The 20,402-nt window shown below is 43.2% G+C and overlaps 1 protein-coding gene across 1 annotated transcript in view; it reads left to right on the top strand.

Moving 5' to 3' along the window:
- Positions 1–5,459: 5,459 nt before the first annotated feature.
- The window catches only part of LOC124593777 (neuropeptide CCHamide-1 receptor-like), a 42,395-nt gene continuing 27,452 nt past the window's right edge, over positions 5,460–20,402 (top strand). The window contains exon 1 of the mRNA XM_047132126.1: positions 5,460–6,038. Within this exon, the coding sequence (XP_046988082.1) occupies positions 5,460–6,038 (579 nt within the window). The remainder of the gene's footprint in view (positions 6,039–20,402) is intronic.

The following is a 20,402-nucleotide window of genomic DNA, read 5'->3' on the forward strand; positions in this document are numbered from 1 at the left end:
GCCCTGTGGGTAGTCCGTCAAAAATTGAATACAGATCAAGCATAAAACGAGCAACATTAGGCGAACTTGAATAGTCATGGCGTCGTGGTGATGTGGTCAAGGTGATGGACTGCGCCAAGGGAGATACATGTTTAAATCTCCATCATACCTCTTTTTTTTTCACAAAATTATGAGCTGTCCGTCCGGTCATTGACGTGTCTGTTCGCTGTACTCAAATTTGTGTCTGTGTCGTCCGATTGCAACAGCGAGGGGTAATGAAGGGACCCTTAGACGTATGTACCTCCTATTTGTTCTACACAAATACGACGTGTTATGACTCTTGAGTTTCGTTTTGGAAGTACTGACTGCTGAATTCCTTTGTTTTACGATAGTCCACATTCATTTATTGTTGTTTTCATGTCTCCTACTCTCCCTACTCATCTTATTTACTTGCGACAGTAATACATTCTTACCTCATGTTTAATATTCTGTAACCAATGTACGGTATGACAATTGCCAACATTATAGACACTTCAATGACCTGACGGACAGTTCATAATTTAGCGAAGACAAAAAAAAAAAAAGAAAACTGGGGCACTGTGCAGATTCAGACACGCATCTTCCACTTCGCAATCCAACGCCGTGACCGCACAACTACGACACTATGACAGTTAAAACTTGGTCAGTGTTGCACATCTTAAACTTGCCCGTTCACTGTTTCTATTTTGCTTCTTTCTTCACGTTTCAGTAAAGCTCCTTCCTGTTTTCATGCATGATTTGCATTCAGTTTCAGCGTACCCACTGGGCCGGGCCATTCTACCATTAAATCTGAGGGGGAGGAGGGGGCAGGAGTTTCCCTTTGCAAGATTCTTACCTGTACAGTCTTCGGTTGCTCGGAAAAGCGCAGTGGTGGGGGAGGCCAGAACGCTGAGCAGACTCACCTGCGCTCGTGGAGCTCGTGCGCTCTCTGGAAGCGGAAATTTTGGCCAGGCCTGTTCTACACTTACGGTATCAACAAACCGGCCTCTGGTTCTACGCAGATTACGCGAAAGAACTTGCCCCCCTTCTAACAGCCGTGTACCGCAAGTCTCTAGAGGAACGGAAGGTTCCAAATGATTGGAAAAGAGCACAGGTAGTCCCAGTCTTCAAGAAGGGTCGTCGAGCAGATGTGCAAAACTATAGACCTACATCTCTGACGTTGATCTGTTGTAGAATTTTAGAACATGTTTTTTGCTCGAGTATCATGTTGTGTTTGGAAACCCAGAATCTACTATGTAGGAATCAACATGGATTCCGGAAACAGCGATCGTGTGAGACCCAACTGGCTTTATTTGTTCATGAGACCCAGAAAATATTAGATACAGGCTCCCAGGTAGATGCTATTTTTCTTGACTTCCGGAAGGCGTTCGATACAGTTCCGCACTGTCGCCTGATAAGCAAAGTAAGAGCCTACGGAATATCAGACCAGCTGTGTGGCTGGATTGAAGAGTTTTTAGCAAACAGAACACAGCATGTTGTTCTCAATGCAGAGACGTCTACAGACGTTAAAGTAACCTCTGGCGTGCCACAGGGGAGTGTTATGGGAACATTGCTTTTTACAATATATATAAATGACCTAGTAGATAGTGTCGGAAGTTCCATTCGGCTTTTCGCGGATGATGCTGTAGTATACAGAGAAGTTGCAGCATTAGAAAATTGTAGTGAAATGCAGGAAGATCTGCAGCGGATACGCACTTGCTGCAGGGAGTAGCAACTCACCCTTAACATAGACAAATCCAATGTATTGCGAATACATAGAAAGAAGGATCCTTTACTGTATGATTATATGATAGCGGAACAAACACTGGTAGCAGTTACTTCTGTAAAATATCTGGGAGTATGCGTGCGGAACGATTTGAAGTGGAACGACCATATAAAATTAATTGTTGGTAAGGCGGGTACCAGGTTGAGATTCATTGGGAGAGTCCTTAGAAAATGTAGTCCATCAACAAAGCAGGTGGCTTAGAAAACACTCGTTCGACCTATACATGAGTATTGCTGATCAGTGTGGGATCCGTACCAGATCGGGTTGACGGAGGAGATAGAGAAGATCCAAAGAAGAGCGGTGCGTTTCGTCACAGTTTTGTTTGGTAACCGTGATAGCGTTACGGAGATGTTTAACAATCTCAAGTGGCAGACTCTGCAAGAGAGGCGCTCGGCATCGCGGTGTAGCTTGCTCGCCAGGTTTCGAGAGGGTGCGTTTCTGGATGAGGTATCGAATATATTGCTTCCCCCTACTTATACCTCCCGAGGAGATCACGAATGTAAAATTAGAGAGATTAGAGCGCACACGGAGGCTTTCAGACAGTCGTTCTTCCCGCGAACCATACGCGACTGGAACAGGAAAGGGAGGTAATGACAGTGGCACTTAAAGTGCCCTCCGCCACACACCGTTGGGTGGCTTGCCGAGTATAAATGTAGACGTAGATGCAGATGTGGTTGAAAGAAATGTAACGTCGTCAGCGTGACTGTTTCGAAAAATAAATTTGTAGACCCGAAGAATAAAGATGTAGAATGTTAATAAATTTTATTTTACCAGACGTTGAAAATACCGCTGCAGTTGTAAGGTTCTTTTACTTAGAACACGACCGGTTTCGGGCTTTCATGCGCCCGAGTATTAGTTCGTACTGTGACTAGTACAGGACGCTGTGTAATACCAGCTCGTAATACACCGCGTCCCGTACTAGTCCACCGCGGCGCTCGGAGTCACAGCACGAAGTAAGAACACCTGGGCCGGCTGCGGTGGCCGAGCGGTTCTAGGCGCTTCAGTCCGGAGCCGCGCGACTGCTACGGTCGCAGGTTCGAATCCTGTCTCGGGCAAGGATGTGTGTGATGTCCTTAGGTTAGTTAGGTTTAAGTAGTTCTAAGTTCTAGGGGACTGATGACCTCAGATGTTAAGTCCCATAGTGCTCAGAGCCATTTGAACCATTTTAACAAGAACACCTGAAGACGGGCATATAAAAGCCCGCAACCGGTCATGTTCTAAATAAAAGAACCTTCCAACTGTAGTGGTATTTTCAGCCTCTGGTATAATGCTCAGTTGAGGATGTTCGTCCGACAGGATTGTTTGAAGTTTATTTTATTCAAAAAGGCTTAAGAGCTGCGAAGATATTAATGTTAAAAATATATCGGCTCAACCACTTGTTTATAGTGTAAAACACTAAGATTGACGCGTTTCGGAAGTCAAGCTTCCATCATCAGAGTAATAAAAAGTAAAAGAATCTGTTAAAACTCGCTAATATGGAACATGCACCAGGCACAATAAAATTGATAATAAAATTAAAACAGCTTGGCTACTTCCCTTGTTGCAGCTGTAACTTCCAAGGTGCGTCTCCACATAGTTAAAAGTGGTGACGACCATGTGGAGATGCACCTTGGAAGTCACGTCTGCAACAAGGGAAGTAGCCAAGATGTTTCAATTTTATTATCAATTTTATTGTGCCTGGTGCATGTTCCATATTAGCGAGTTTTAACAGATTCTTTTACTTTTTATTACTCTGATGATGGAAGCTTGACTTCCGAAACGCGTCAATCTTAGTGTTTTACACTATAAACAAGTGGTTGAGCCGATATATTTTTAACATTGACATTCACAACCACGACCTCTCATCCAGTATGGATAAAACCGCAGATATTACTTTTCAGCTCGCCTTCGTAATCGGTTCTACGAGGGTCACTCCAAAAGCAATGCACACTATTTTTGTAAAAAATACATTTTTCATTCTGCATGTGTGAAAGTTTTACAGCGTGTAGATACATCCTTCCCGCTTGTTTTCAAACTTAATTCAACCTGTTCCCGGAGTGGCGCCGTCACAGCATATCTTCAAGATGGCTGCTACACTTGACGTTCGTCAGAAGCAACGTGCTGTCATAGAATTCCTGTGCTGTGAAAACGAGACAGTGTGAAACACCCACAAGAAGTTGAAAAAGGTGTATGGAGATGCTGCTGTCGATCGCAGTACAGTTAGTCGGTGGGCAAGCAAGTTACGTGATGAAAGCGGGCACGGCAATATTGAGGATTGTCCTCGCAGCGGCAGGCCTCGAACTGCACACACTCCAGACAATGTGCAGAGAGTTAACGAATTGGTGACTGCTGACAGACGGATCACAGTGAACGAATTGTCACGCTACGTTGGGATAGGGGAAGGAAGTATTTGCAGAATACTGAAAGTGTTGGCGTTAAAAAAGGTTTGTGCCAGTTGCGTTCCCAGGATGTTGACAGTGGCTCACAAAGAAACAAGAAAAACTTATGGCTCAAAATGGTTCAAATGGCTGTGAGCACTATGCGACTTAACTTCTGAGGTCATCAGTCGCCTAGAACGTAGAACTAATTAAACCTAACTAACCTAAGGACATCACACACATCCATGCCCGAGGCAGGATTCGAACCTGCGACTGTAGCGGTCACGCGTTACCTTTTGGAACAGTACGAGAATGGTGGAGATGAACTTCTTGGACGAATTGTGATAGGTGATGAAACATGGCTCCATCATTTTTCACAAGAGACGAAGAGGCAATCAATGGAGTGGCATCATGCAAATTCACCCAAGAAAAAAAATTCAAAAACACACCTTCTGCTGGAAAAGTTGTGGTTACGGTGTTTCTCGATTCCAAAGCACTCTTGCTTGTGGACATCGTGCCAATTGGAACCACCATAAATTCTGATGCATATGTGACGGCACTGAATAAACTTCAAGCTCGACTGAGTCGTGTTCGACCACATCGGCAAAAGCAGGATGTTTTGCTGTTGCACGACAATGCACTGCCACATGTCAGTCAAAAAAACCACGGAAGCGATCACGAAACTCAGATGCACAACACTGAAACACCTGCCTTACAGTCCATGTGACTATCATCTCTTTCCGAAACTGAAACAAATGTTCAAATGTGTGTGAAATCTTATGGGACTTTACTGCTGAGGTCATCAGTCCCTCAGGTTACACACTACTTAACCTAAAATGTCCTAATGACAAACACACACACCCATGCCCGAGAGAGGAGTCGAACCTCAGCCGGGACCAGCTGCACAGTCAATGACTGCAGCGCCCTAGACTGCTCGACTAATCCCGTGCGGCCTTTGGGAAACTGAAAGACTCTCTTCGTGGAACGAGGTTTGAAGATGATGACTGCCTTGTGCAGGCTGCCAAACAGTGCCTCCAACAGGTTGGTCCTGAATTTTACCGTGCGGGTGTACAGGCGCTGGTTTCAAGATGGCGTAAGGCAGTTGAGAGGGATGGAAATTATGTGGAGAAATGAAAATATTGTTCCTAAAGGATGTATCTAAACACTGGGAAACTTTCAGACATGTAGAATAAAAGGTGGATTTTTTTTTTAATATAGTGTGCATTTCTTTTGGAGTGACCCTCGTACTACTCAGAAGATCTTCGAGCCCCGTATCGTGTTGATGTCTACTGTAAACGGGCCGTTTCGTGCTGTGCAGGATGGACGGCGTGGTGGAGGAGGAGGGCAACTTCTCGCTGCTGGGCGACGACCTGGAGCAGGTGGAGTACACGCCGTACTCGGAGCGGCCCGAGACGTACGTGGTGCCGGTGCTGTTCGCGCTGATCTTCCTGGCGGGCGTGCTGGGCAACGGCACGCTGGTCGTCATCTTCGCCCGGCACCGCACCATGCGCAACGCGCCCAACACCTACATCATCTCGCTGGCGCTCGGCGACCTGCTCGTCATTGTCACGTGCGTGCCCTTCACGTCGATCGTGTACACGCTCGAGTCGTGGCCGTGGGGCACGCTGGTGTGCAAGCTGAGCGAGTGCGCCAAGGACGTGTCGATCGGCGTGTCGGTGTTCACGCTAACGGCGCTGAGCGCCGAGCGGTACTGCGCCATCGTCAACCCGATGCGGCGGCACGCGGCCGGCCGGCTGGGCGCGCGGCTCGGCTCCCGGCTGCTCGCAGTGCTGTCGGCCGCCGCCATCTGGGCGCTGGCACTGCTGCTGGCGCTGCCCGCCGCCCTCTACTCGCACGTGCCCGAGGTCAACCTCTCCTCCGTCAACAGGACCATACAGGTGAGCCGGCCGGCCGCGGACCATCCTCTGTTAACAGTAGCGGCGGGCTGCACGTCTCCCGAAATAAGATACTAACACCGGGAGAGTTGGACCACCGGGTGACACGGACTAGAGGCCTATACAGGGTGGTCCACTGATCCTGACCGGGCCAAATATCTCACGAACTAAGCGTCAACCGAAAAAACTACAATGAACGAAAGTTGTCTAGCTTGAAGGGGGAAACCAGATGGCGCTATGGTTGGCCCACTAGATGGCGCTGCCATAGGTTCAGAGGGTTCAAATGGCTCTGAGCACTATGGGACTTAACTTCTGAAGTCATCAGTCCCCTAGAAATTAGAACTACTTAAACCTAACTAACCTACGGACATCACACACAGCCATGCCCGAGGCAGGGTTCGAACCTGCGACCGTAGCGCTCCCGCCGTTCCGGACTGTAGCGCCTAGAACCGATCGGCCTCTCCGGCCGGCTACCATACGTCAAACGGATATCAACTGCGTTTTTTAAATAGGACCCCCAATTTTTTATTGCATATTCATGTAGTACGTAAAGAAATATGAATGTTTTAATTGGACCACTTTTTTCGCTGTGTGATAGATGTTGCTTTAATAATCACAAACATATGGCTCACAATTTTAGACGACCAGTTGCTAACAGGTAGGTTTCTTAAATTAAAGTACAGAACATATGCACGTTTGAACATTTTATTTCGGTTGTTCCAATGTGACACATGTACCTTTGTGAACTTATCATTTCTGAGAACGCATGCTGTTACAGCGTCATTACCTGTAAATACCACATTAATGCAATAAATGCTCAAAATAGTGTCCGTCAACCTCAATGCATTTGGCAATACGTGTAACGACATTTCTCTCAACAGCGAGTAGTTCGGCTTCCGTAACGTTCATGCATTGACAATGCGCTGACGCATGTTGTCAGGCGTTGTCGGTGGATCACCATAACAAATATCCTTCAACTTTCCCCACAGAAAGAAATCCGGGGACGTCCGATCCGGTGAAGGTGCAGACCATGGTATGGTGCTTCGACGACCAATCCACCTGTCATGAAATACGCTATTCAATACCGCTTCAACCGCACGCAAGCTATGTGCCGGACATTCATCATGTTGGAAGTACATCGCCATTCTGTCATACAGTGACACATCTTGTAGTGACATTGGTATAACATTATGTAAGAAATCAGTATACATTGCACCATTTAGACTGCCAACGATAAAATGGGGGCCAATTATCGTTCCTCCCATAATGCCGCAGCGAAGGTCACTGATGTTCCACTTGTCGCAGCCATCGTGGATTTTCCGTTGCCCAATAGTGCATATTAAGCCGGATTACGTTATCTCTGTTGGTGAATGACGCTTCGTTGCTAAACAGAACGTGTGCAAAAACTATGTCATCGTCCCGTAATTTCTCTTGTGCCCAGTGGCAGAACTGTACACGACGTTCAAAGCCGTCGTCATGCAATTCCTGGTGCTTAGAAATATGGCATGGGTGCAATCGATCTTGATATAGCATTCTCACCACCGACGTTTTTGAGATTCCCGATTCTCGAGCAATTTGTCAGCTACTGATGTGCGGATTAGCCGCGACAGCAGCTAAAAGACCTACTTGGGCATCATCATTTGTTGCAGGTCGTGGATGACGTTTCACACGTGGCTGAACACTTCCTGTATCCTGAAATTACGTAACTACCCGGCGAACGGTCCGGACACTTGGATGATGTCATCCAGGATACCGAGCGGCATACATAGCACACGCCCGTTGGGCATTTTGATCACAATAGCCATATATCAACACGATATCGACGTTTTCCGCAATTGGTAAACGGTCCATTTTAACTCGGGTAGTGTATCACGAGTCAAATACCGTCCTCACTGGCGGAATGTTACGTGATACCACGTACTTATACGTTTGTGAGTATTACAGCGCCATCTATCACAAAGCGAAAAAAAGTGGTCCAACTAAAACATTCGTATTTCTGTACGTACTACACGAATATGTAATAAAATGGGGGTTCCTATTTTAAAAAAAAAAACGCAGTTTATAGCCGTTTGACCTATGGCAGCGCCATCTAGCGAGCCAACCATAGCGCCATCTGGTTTCCCCCTGCAAACTAGATGAGTTTCGTTCTTTGTAGTTTGCTCGTTTGATGCTTATTTCGTGAGATATCTGGCCGGGTCACTATCAATGGACCACCCTGTATCATAAATGCGCCGCTGGAGAGCAGCCACCGCTAATTGTGAGGAAGCTCTTTAGTGAAAAAACATGGTGCGAAAGTGTTGCTGTTATTTTCGTGTTAGTTCTGGAGAAAAATGAAGTTCCTCTTCCGGTAGGCCTAAAAATTTTATCGTACAGCTACATAATTTTAGTTTTTAGGCATGTTTTGCACTACATTCATGTAGTTTTCTTTTTACTGAGAGCTTGACAAACGTGTAGCCATGAAACTAACCTAAAATGGCCATCGATTTCGCTATGTGCAGATAGAAGTCGTGGTGGTCCATCTCTCCCAGACAATAGGGATAGATACAACAGTGTTATTTTCGGAGAAATTGACCACTTGTTTTACTGTGGGAGAAGTGGAGTGTAATTAAATTTTGTTTCGAAGCATGTGAATAATCCCAGAGCAGATGATCGTAGACTCAGACTATGCTAATTTGTAGGAAGATATGTCCGTGCCAAGAAACGGAAGAGCAGAAACTCACACAGACCAGCAAACCAAAGCTCATCAAAAGGTCCTGTGACGCCGAGCACATCATAAGAGCAGAGTTATCTGTACAAGACAAACTCCTTCACTGACACCACTTCGGACTACACTCTTGCTAAAACTGAAACTTCCACGAGAAAATGTCTACTCCTAAGCCAACACAGACAAGAGTTTTGCAAGACATAGCACCTGTTTCTTCTATTGACAGAACAATGAATCTCAAGAGAAAGGCAACAACTCTATCCAAATGACTAAACTTTGCAGAAAATATTCAAACTGTAAAGAAAAAGAGAGATATGAAAATAAAGGGGGGAAAACGCACAAAAAGATCACCAAAAGAAAATGTTGGTGAAGAAACAGTGTGAAGAAGCTAAAAAGGAAAAATAATCTAACCAGCTCACCATGTTCATCAGATACAGCAATTGTAGAGAATTATGAAAATAACTTTGAATAGGATCAAGATGAATGTGTTGAGTGTTCTCAAACCAATTAGGAAACTAATAAAATTGACGATTGGAATCAGTGTGTTTGTCGTTCACGATTGCCAAATGAATTTTGTTCAACATTTGGTAATAAGTGCAATTCCTGTGATGAGAGAAAGATAGGATACTGCTTCAAGAAAACAACAACTCATCAGAAAAGCCAACGTTCAATCAAGATTTACAATAAACTGATAAAATTGCTTTGGAATAATATATTTAATCCTATAGTTCTGTATTCATTACAATATATTTCAAATAAAAATATGTAATTTTAATTGTCCCTTTTCTCATACATAGCCGTTCTTTGTGGTCAATCTCTCCCAGTACTGTGCTCCATCTCACTCATACCCCTATCGACCACTCATGTACATTTTCATGACATCTCTTGTCTTTTGAGTGACAATGCCTCAGTAATGTATTGTACTTAAGCTTGTATGATACTACACAATAACATGCTGCCAGATGAGGACAAAAGTTGAAAAACACAAATTTTATGTTGAAGAAGAAAAGTGGTACAATTCTCACAGACTTGCCCTACTTAGTACGACACAGCAGTGCCTTCATTATTAACAAGAACGATGCAATGTTCCTTCGGACATCCGTGCATGTCTGAAGGAACATTCCATCTACTTCTCAACAACAGAGGCGCTGCTACTTCGTATTTATTCGCCAAAAGCAGGCCCTCGACTCTCAATAAATTTGTCCTTCCTGAACGGGAATGTACGTATTGTAGAAGCCCAGGTTGTCACACAAGGGCGATGACATGGTCATGATTCGTGCATGGATAGCCGAAGAGGTCAAGGTGCCTGCTCTTGTGAAGGCGAAATTCGGATTCGAGTCCTGATCCAACACAAATCTTCATTGTCATCTTTCCGACATACAGCTGACGATGGTTCACCAAGATACTTGGTTTCAGTTTTGGTTTCAAAATCTGGTAGACTGGACAGATGAAATGACTTAGTAGATAGTGTCGGAAGTTCCATGCGGCTTTTCGCGGATGATGCTGTAGTATACAGAGAAGTTGCAGCATTAGAAAATTGTAGCGAAATACAGGAAGATCTGCAGCGGATAGGCACTTGGTGCAGGGAGTGGCAACTGACCCTTAACATAGACAAATGTAATGTATTGCGAATACATAGAAAGAAGGATCCTTTATTGTATGATTATATGATAGCGGAACAAACACTGGTAGCAGTTACTTCTGTAAAATATCTGGGAGTATGCGTACGGAACGATTTGAAGTGGAATGATCATATAAAACTAATTGTTGGTAAGGCGGGTACCAGGTTGAGATTCATTGGGAGAGTGCTTAGAAAATGTAGTCCATCAACAAAGGAGGTGGCTTACAAAACACTCGTTCGACCTATACTTGAGTATTGCTCATCAGTGTGGGATCCGTACCAGGTCGGGTTGACGGAGGAGATAGAGAAGATCCAAAGAAGAGCGGCGCGTTTCGTCACTGGGTTATTTGGTAACCGTGATAGCGTTACGGAGATGTTTAATAAACTCAAGTGGCAGACTCTGCAAGAGAGGCGCTCTGCATCGCGGTGTAGCTTGCTCGCCAGGTTTCGAGAGGGTGCGTTTCTGGATGAGGTATCGAATATATTGCTTCCCCCTACTTATACTTCCCGAGGAGATCACGAATGTAAAATTAGAGAGATTAGAGCGCGCACGGAGGCTTTCAGACAGTCGTTCTTCCCGCGAACCATACGCGACTGGAACAGGAAAGGGAGGTAATGACAGTGGCACGTAAAGTGCCCTCCGCCACACACCGTTGGGTGGCTTGCGGAGTATCAATGTAGATGTAGATGTAGATGAAACTGCAGTTTCATTTGTTGAATGTATTATACATGTACGAGGGGCAGTCAAATGAAAACCGAACGTATACTATAATAGGACCATGCAATGGATCCACTTAGAGTAATCACCACACGCGTTAAGACATTTATTTCGCTGGCTGATGAGATAGTCAGTTTCCGTTTTGTAGAACGCGGTCGCCACTAACAGATTCGCAGCAGCACCCACTACTGCACTTTTTCATCTGATTGAAAGCAACGTCAATGCATGTCTTTCTTCAGGTCGCCAAATATGTGAAAATCACACAGTGAAAGATCCGCGCTGTACGGAGGATATTGTAGTGTTTCCCAACCAAATCACTGACGTGTAGCCTTTGTACGATTGGCAGTTTTTTTTTAATTTACTCGTCAAATTTCGTAGGATGTAACGCCGGAAATGCATATCCTCCTATTTCCATCTATTGTACTATTATTTTTTTCCTTGTTTTGTTACCTCAAGATATGACATTTTTGTCTCTTTATATATTGTAATTGCTTTACTGTTTGGATATATATATATATATTTATGCACTTATGTCGATGTATAATTGGTTTGTTTCGTAAATATTATTTGTATTTTTACGCTGGGTCTTGCCTAGGGAAAACTGCTATCGAACGATTACGTCGATAGGTCGTGTGAGGAATCAAAGTGTGTAGGATCTTTGGTAGTGTTAACTCTGCCGCGTGGAGCGCGGGCTGAGCAGTGAGAGTCTGGCGGGAGTAGCGAGTGGAGCAGGTGTGTGGTGTGACGCTCCCGCGAGTTGCCGCGCTTTCGGGGTTTGGCAGCATGTAATTGCGCTCGACTTGCGATGATAGTTTCTGACATGGTGTCGCGGACGGGAAGCATTAGCTGGCGCACATCAAGAGCCCGTTTCGCCTGGTGACCGTGTCGAGAAGAAGGCGCGCCAACATCCAGCTTCTGCAACAGCGACGGCCGACAATGAGTGACTGTCGCCACCTCCTCGATCGACGGCTTCAAACCTTCAATCAACCAACAAGGAAGACTAAAAGCACGTAAAGTTTCAGAACTGTATGGCAGACCTCAGCTTTTCAAATTGTTCCATTTGCCTCGCAAAATTACAGCAACTTAGCATGAACCTTTGTTGCTCATTGTCCCAATTGCATTGCCAAGCAGGGTCCCTTCCTTTTCCGAAATGAACCCGAGTGTCGTTGAAATTCAAACGCCAGCATAATTCCATTTCACTGCTTTAATTTCAAAGTTCAATTCAAGCATTAGCTGGCTACAATAGTTAGATTACACAAGCACAAATTAAGAGTGCGAGTTTTGTTACCGTATTTTAGCTTACCTGTGACTGCAGCTCAGCTTGGTACGTACTAAATTTTACTATTGTTAATTGTTCAGAATCATTTAATTCAAGTTCAAAGTAAAATCTCTTGTTTCTAAATTGCGTAGAGTCAAGTTGCTTTTGAAATGATTGTTGAGGTAGTCCAAGACTAACCGTATTTTACTGAATTTCGATGTGTCAGAAAGAAAGCTCACTATTAACTTCAGTCACTAAATTAACTTTCGATTTTCCGGTTTTATTAATTCTTTAGCTAAATTAAGTCAGAGTGTAGCGAAATTTATTACTTCTGACAAACTTTCAGTTTTCACACTACACGTGTCAACCTTCAGTTGCCACGCTTCTAGTGCTAATTATATGTGTATTAACCTTTCTTTTTCAGTTACTATAGTAATTGTCCTTAGGACTGGCGACCGTGATTTCCCCAAATCTCAAATACCTAATTACCGCTAGTTAATTGTTAATGTAACGGCTGCACATTTACTTTCTTTATTAACTTTACCCCTTTTCAAAATTAATTTCCACCAGTTTCATTAGCACATTTCCTTTCATTTAGATGTAACCCTTTCCTCCCTCTTTACTGACAGGTTAACTTCGGTGACGATTGCTTTTCCAAAACTCCCATTAGGTACACGCGGTTTAATTTTTCACTGTCATTAAGGTCGGTAAGTGAGGGGGAGGTTACACGTGGCGACCGTGACAGGACGTTGTTCAGTTTTGAGGTTGTTCTGGACACGAATTTTGCATTGTGCAAATCTCGTAACAAAGTACTGGTTACGTACAGGCCGTTACGTCAGCGAGAATAAGTAGTGGGAGTAATCCTAATTACATTTGAGATTTGTCATTTATATTGAAAATTATTAAAATGAGTGAAGGCAACAATTACCAAAATTTGGTAGACTTGGATACGGAACAATCGGTCGAACAGTGGGAAACGCGCACGGCGGTTCCCATTGTTCAGGGGCAGGCGGCTAGCATGAAAGACGCGACCGCCGAAACGCAACAAAGAGCAGAAATGGAATTCCAAACTTTAGAAAATGTTTCGGAATCGGAAGCGAAAATAAAATCTGTACCCCTTGATGATGAATACGGGGGAACATGTATAGAGGAACCAGCTACGGAAGTAAAACCGGTAGTCTCCGGGAATTTAACTGATTTATTGAATGTTTTGATTAATGAAATCAAGAGTCAATCGGCAGAAATTATAGCTCTGTCTGCCAAGCAAGAAGCTCAGTCTGAAAAGATTGAACGAAAGCTAGACAATCAGAACAAAGCTATTAATGTTGTTAACAACAATGTTGGAGTTGTTAATACAAAAGTTGATAAAATCAAAGAAGATATTGTTGTAATTAATACCGAAATCGGTAATCTTAAACAGGAAATGATAGGCGTTCAGGCGGAAATTGCGAGCATAAATACTCGTTTTGATTCCGAAATTAGCAGAATCGAGAAAAGTGTAGGAGAAGCAGTTGCTCCGATCATCGAGAATAAGGTGACGGAACAAATTCAATTAGTGAAAAAAGAGGATCAACAGAAGGTGGAAACTTTAAAGGCTTTAGTGTCCGAAGTAGACACTAAAGTGAGGGAGCAGGCTAATACCTGCGAAGAGAAAAAGAGGGAAGTGGAAACGCTTGCGACAACCACTTGCCAAGTAATTACGAGAGTGTCGGAATTAGAAAAGAAACTTGACGAAAAACAGAGCTATGTGCCAATCTGTGCACATAGTTCGGAATTGTTGACGAAAGAGGAGCGGTTCGACCCCTTGAAAAAAGGCGGTATACACGCGACGGATTTCATTAAGAATTGTGAAAGAGTTTTACCCAGATCATGGACTAATGAGAGAAAAATTAATGCGGTTATTGATGTGTTGGCTGGTGATGCCAAGCATTGGGGCTTAAACCTCAACATTACGAACCTGACTTTTGACGAATTTAAAAATTTGTTTCTGGCTGAATACTGGTCAGAGCAAAAACAGCAAAGTGTCTGGCGCGAATTTGTCGTATCGAGGCCTTTCGATGCGAATTCGCGCGGTTCGATGAGGGAGTTTTGTGAGGGCTGGATCCGCAAGTTGGAATATTTGCGTGATCGCCGCACGGAATCCGAAATAGTCTGGGAACTCTACAAAAAGCTTCCAGATGATACAAAACGCTACGTAGGAAGCAATTACAGGACAATCAATGATTTCCTGGAAAGAGTTGAGGACGAGGACAATTGGCGCAATAATCGCGACAGTGGTAGAGGCCGTGGTAACAACAACGGGTACCACCCCAACCATAACAACGATAACCATGGGAATAATGCATACCGCAGCAATAACAATAATGGTTCGGACCGTAATAACAATCGGTACAATGCAAATAATAACAGGAATGACAGAAACCAGTATCATACTAACGTGATACGGGCTTCACAGAATAGTAATAACGCCAGAGGGTGTGATCAGCCGCCTCAGCAGCATCCGGGGAGCGTATCTGCTGGGACGAGACAGGGAAACCATTAGCCGCGCCGGTGAGGGGCCGAGCGGGCGTGGAGAAATTTTGGCGGCCCAATAACAAGAGAAAACCCAGGTGTCGTCGTTATGAAAATTCTGTATGGAATAATCAACGGCGGGAGAGTGTGCCAGTGTTAGGAGAAAGGAGTGCGCCCACAAGTAGTAGATCAGCTGTATACACGGCAGTAGAAAATACATTCGCTGTCAGTGAGAACAATTTAAGTAGTGTTCCGGAAATCGATCATAAAGTGGCAGCTGTAATACCCACAGCGGAACTGGAGATTGAGTTTAAGAATGATTCGCAATTGTTGAGAGAAGATCAGATGTCGGATAAAACGTCCGTCATTGAGCGAGGGGATGCAGAGAGGGATGAGGTCTGGTTAAGGCAGTTCGGTCGCTTATACGACGAACTAAGAGATTATAGGGGTCTGTATGGGAGAAGTGTTTATGGGGAGCGCGTGCAGTATTTGCCGCGTCTCGTCCCGCAGGAAGATAGTATTTGTGAGGTGATGGAAAGTTCTGGCCCTAACCGGCAGACTTTACCAGAAATAGTTGATGTTAATGGGGAGCACGAGCAAGATGCGTCGTGTTTCGTCCCGCAGGAATTGAATGTTGAAGTAGTAACGGAAAGTTCTGGCCCTAACCGGCAGACTTTACCTAAAGTTGTAGTGGTAGAAGTAGCCGACCCATCCGACGCAAACCTCCAGTTTAAATATTGCGAGAGTATTAAGGAGAAAGATTACGAAAATTTTAGTGATAGCCGGACACGATTGGTAGAAAAGCACGTAGATTACAGCGTGTATGAGGTTAGAGCTGACGTTATACGGTCAGACGGTAGCAGTGTGGGTTGCGCAGATCCAGAGGAAGTAATTGCAGATACTACTGGGCACATTTCTCCAGGTAGATTGGCGGATGAGATTAATCTGACCAAAGTGGAATCAACGAAAGTGACGATTAGTGAATTGATAGCAAAGCAACACTCACTAGTTGACGAGTTACAGGAAAAGGTTTCGGTATTGGAGGCGAAGCTACAGACTAAGCCTCAGGACAAACGTGTTAAAATTAAAACTGTATGTAAACAGAGGCTGAAAAAGCCGCCAGATAAATCGGATTTAGGATCAAAGCCGGATGGTTTTTTCTGGAATGACCTGGATATAGACGAGGATTTACTGTGGGAAAATAAAGAAACAGTCGAGGACAAGTGTAGACAGATAGTAGTGTCTGTAAATATGCACGACCTACAACTAAACGTGTTGATTGACACCGGTGCAGAATTGAGTGCTGTATCTGGGAAAATATTTGAGTTACTGAAAGACAGACCTGGCATCGTAGTTATGCCAGTAACAGGAGTGAAAATTATCGGTGCTACTGGGAAGGCCAGTAAACCGGTCACAAAACAGATTTTTGTCAACTTCGAGATATGTGGGGCACGATTTGAACAAGAGTTTGTCGTCGTGCCAGACTTAACTACGGAAGTAATTATCGGGTTAGATTGGCTATTAAAGTACCGTGCAGTGATTAACTGCGAAAGCAAAACTTTGACATGTATGTCACTAGATAAAACAATGGTAGTTGGTTTTGACGAGGCAGGAGACGGTGTGCATAGGCAATACCAGCCTATACACATTGTTAACTGGCCGGATGACATTGACGTAGGAATGAGTTTGAACTGCCATAACATGAGGAATTTCGGCATTGACAAAAGTGTAGAAAGTGAATTGGAAGAGATAATCAAATTCCCTCCACGGATTAACATTAGTATTGGTGTGAAAAAAGATCGTTTGCGAGAAGTAATGAAGCTAAAAGCCGATGCTCGCAAACGTCGTCATGACGCTAAAGCGCGTTTTGCTAAGTTTGCAATCGGAGACTTAGTACTTGTAAAAGCTCATGAGAAATCGAGCGAGATAGACAATGAAATCTCTAAATTTAAGTTTGTTTATAATGGACCATATAAAGTCATTGGTATACCTCACACAAATGCTTATTGCTTAGAGTATCCAAGCTCTGGAAAGCTATTAGGTATACGAAACATAGTAGACCTGAAATTGTACCAACCAAGGATTGATTAGTACCACAGATAGGGTAATTTGTACAGTATGTAGGTATAGAGTGTAAGATTTAAGGATGTGCCATGTGGCGATACTTTTGCCTGACCTAGAGGTCATTAAAGAAGTTGTAATTAATAAGTAATTTATGTTGATTAAATGATTTAAGAGTTACTGAATATTAATCAATTTAAAAATCCAAGCTGCTAGTTTAAGTTTTCAGCTGAGTCACAGTAGATTAAGGAATGTCAATATGATTTTGTAAATAGCTGTAAGATTCCATAAATATGTGATTTACTAGTCATTGCCGATGTACTTAGACGCTGTTTTAAGTTTCAGGCTAGTACATGCGTGTGATGATGGACAGTGTTGAGTTATCCACTGTGATAGTGTTTATGGACTCCTTGAGATTACTCGGGAGTGAGTTTTTCCCAAAGAATTCAGTGAAACGGACGTTCTGGAAACGCCGTCATAAGGGCGAGTGAGATCAAGCGTGCCGCACACGCGGACGCAACAATACTGGCGAGGCGAGCCGCTGTCGGCTCTTGTGCCGCTGTTGGCTCTTGTGCCGCTGTCGGCATCCTTTGTACTCGCGAGTACGGAATGTGGAGTTGCTTTTCTTCCCGGACAGCTGATGTGAAAGGATTCTGCTGTCAATATTTATGTTTTATTTTATCTGCTGTATATTATTTTCTTGTTTAGCGTTAATTGGACATGACGAGAATATTAATTCTGAAAAGGTTACATAAATATGTGTATTCTATGTAATTAATTATTAGTTTGCGTATTTTGATATACCTGTTTTTTATGACCATGTACTCTGATCAATTTTGTAAATAGTATTCCATTTCTTGATACTGTTGGGAATTTTGACAATTTTAGAATAGCTAAACCATTTTCTATGTTTTCAATGAATTTTAATATGTTGTCAACCTGTTTTATTTTGTGCAAGATGACAGAGTGGAATAAGATTAGGAGTGTCTCCACTCAATTATTATGGTCTAAAAATTGATTTATGGTTAATTAGACGAATGCTAAATTTTGTTGATGTTTTGAGCAAATGCATTTCCGCTGTTTCTTTTTTGGGACATTTTCTGAGTCTGTTTACGTTACACGAACATCCTCAGACAATGTGGGGCACGTGTAACGCCGGAAATGCATATCCTCCTATTTCGATCTACTGTACTATTATTTTTTTCCTTGTTTTGTTACCTCAAGATATGACATTTTTGTCTCTTTATATATTGTAATTGCTTTACTGTTTGGATATATATATATATTTATGCACTTATGTCGATGTATAATTGGTTTGTTTCGTAAATATTATTTGTATTTTTACGCTGGGTCTTGCCTAGGGAAAACTGCTATCGAACGATTACGTCGATAGGTCGTGTGAAGAATCAAAGTGTGTAGGATCTTTGGTAGTGTTAACTCTGCCGCGTGGAGCGCGGGCTGAGCAGTGAGAGTCTGGCGGGAGTAGCGAGTGGAGCAGGTGTGTGGTGTGACGCTCCCGCGAGTTGCCGCGCTTTCGGGGTTTGGCAGCATGTAATTGCGCTCGACTTGCGATGATAGTTTCTGACATGGTGTCGCGGACGGGAAGCATTAGCTGGCGCACATCAAGAGCCCGTTTCGCCTGGTGACCGTGTCGAGAAGAAGGCGCGCCAACATCCAGCTTCTGCAACAGCGACGGCCGACAATGAGTGACTGTCGCCACCTCCTCGATCGACGGCTTCAAACCTTCAATCAACCAACAAGGAAGACTAAAAGCACGTAAAGTTTCAGAACTGTATGGCAGACCTCAGCTTTTCAAATTGTTCCATTTGCCTCGCAAAATTACAGCAACTTAGCATGAACCTTTGTTGCTCATTGTCCCAATTGCATTGCCAAGCAGGGTCCCTTCCTTTTCCGAAATGAACCCGAGTGTCGTTGAAATTCAAACGCCAGCATAATTCCATTTCACTGCTTTAATTTCAAAGTTCAATTCAAGCATTAGCTGGCTACAATAGTTAGATTACACAAGCACAAATTAAGAGTGCGAGTTTTGTTACCGTATTTTAGCTTACCTGTGACTGCAGCTCAGCTTGGTACGTACTAAATTTTACTATTGTTAATTGTTCAGAATCATTTAATTCAAGTTCAAAGTAAAATCTCTTGTTTCTAAATTGCGTAGAGTCAAGTTGCTTTTGAAATGATTGTTGAGGTAGTCCAAGACTAACCGTATTTTACTGAATTTCGATGTGTCAGAAAGAAAGCTCACTATTAACTTCAGTCACTAAATTAACTTTCGATTTTCCGGTTTTATTAATTCTTTAGCTAAATTAAGTCAGAGTGTAGCGAAATTTATTACTTCTGACAAACTTTCAGTTTTCACACTACACGTGTCAACCTTCAGTTGCCACGCTTCTAGTGCTAATTATATGCGTATTAACCTTTCTTTTTCAGTTACTATAGTAATTGTCCTTAGGACTGGCGACCGTGATTTCCCCAAATCTCAAATACCTAATTACCGCTAGTTAATTGTTAATGTAACGGCTGCACATTTACTTTCTTTATTAACTTTACCCCTTTTCAAAATTAATTTCCACCAGTTTCATTAGCACATTTCCTTTCATTTAGATGTAACCCTTTCCTCCCTCTTTACTGACAGGTTAACTTCGGTGACGATTGCTTTTCCAAAACTCCCATTAGGTACACGCGGTTTAATTTTTCACTGTCATTAAGGTCGGTAAGTGAGGGGGAGGTTACAAGGAACAAATTGAACAGCAAATCTCCAAGGTCACTGAACGTGTCAGTACATGCAATACAACATAACCGTAATAACAGATAAAAATAAATGTTCATGAACCTTAAAAAAGTCAGTCCATAAGTCTAAGTAAACGCTATCAGCAATACAATAAAACTCAGCTTAATTTTTCTAGGAACTTCTCGACAGAATAGGAGTGACCGATGAGGAAACTCTTCAGTTTCCATTTGAAAGCGCATGAATTACTGCTAAGATTTTTGAATTCGAATGGCAGCTTATTGAAAATGGATGCAGCAGTATACTGCACACCTTTTTGCACGAGAGTTAAGGAAGTCCAGTACAAAAGCAGGTTTGATATCTCCCGAGTATTAACCGAGTGAAAGTTGCTTATTCTTTGGAATAAACTAATATTGGTAACAAGAAACGACAATAAGGAATAAACGTATTGGGAGGCCAATGTCAAAATACCCAGACTCGTGAACAGAGGTCGACAAGAGGTTCATGAACTTATACCACTTATTGCCCGAACCACCCGTTTCTGGGCCAAAAACATCCTTTTAGAATGGGAAGAGTTACCCCAAAATATAATACCATATGACAATAGCGTATGAAAATAAGCAAAGTAGACTAATTTTCGTGTCGAACAATAACACTTCTGATACCGTTCGAATAGTAAAAATTGCAGTATTAAGTCTTTGAACAAGATCCTGAACGTGGGCTTTCCACGGCAGCTTAATATCTATCT

Source organism: Schistocerca americana, chromosome 2, assembly GCF_021461395.2.
Source record: "Schistocerca americana isolate TAMUIC-IGC-003095 chromosome 2, iqSchAmer2.1, whole genome shotgun sequence".
Classification (NCBI taxonomy): domain Eukaryota; kingdom Metazoa; phylum Arthropoda; class Insecta; order Orthoptera; family Acrididae; genus Schistocerca; species Schistocerca americana.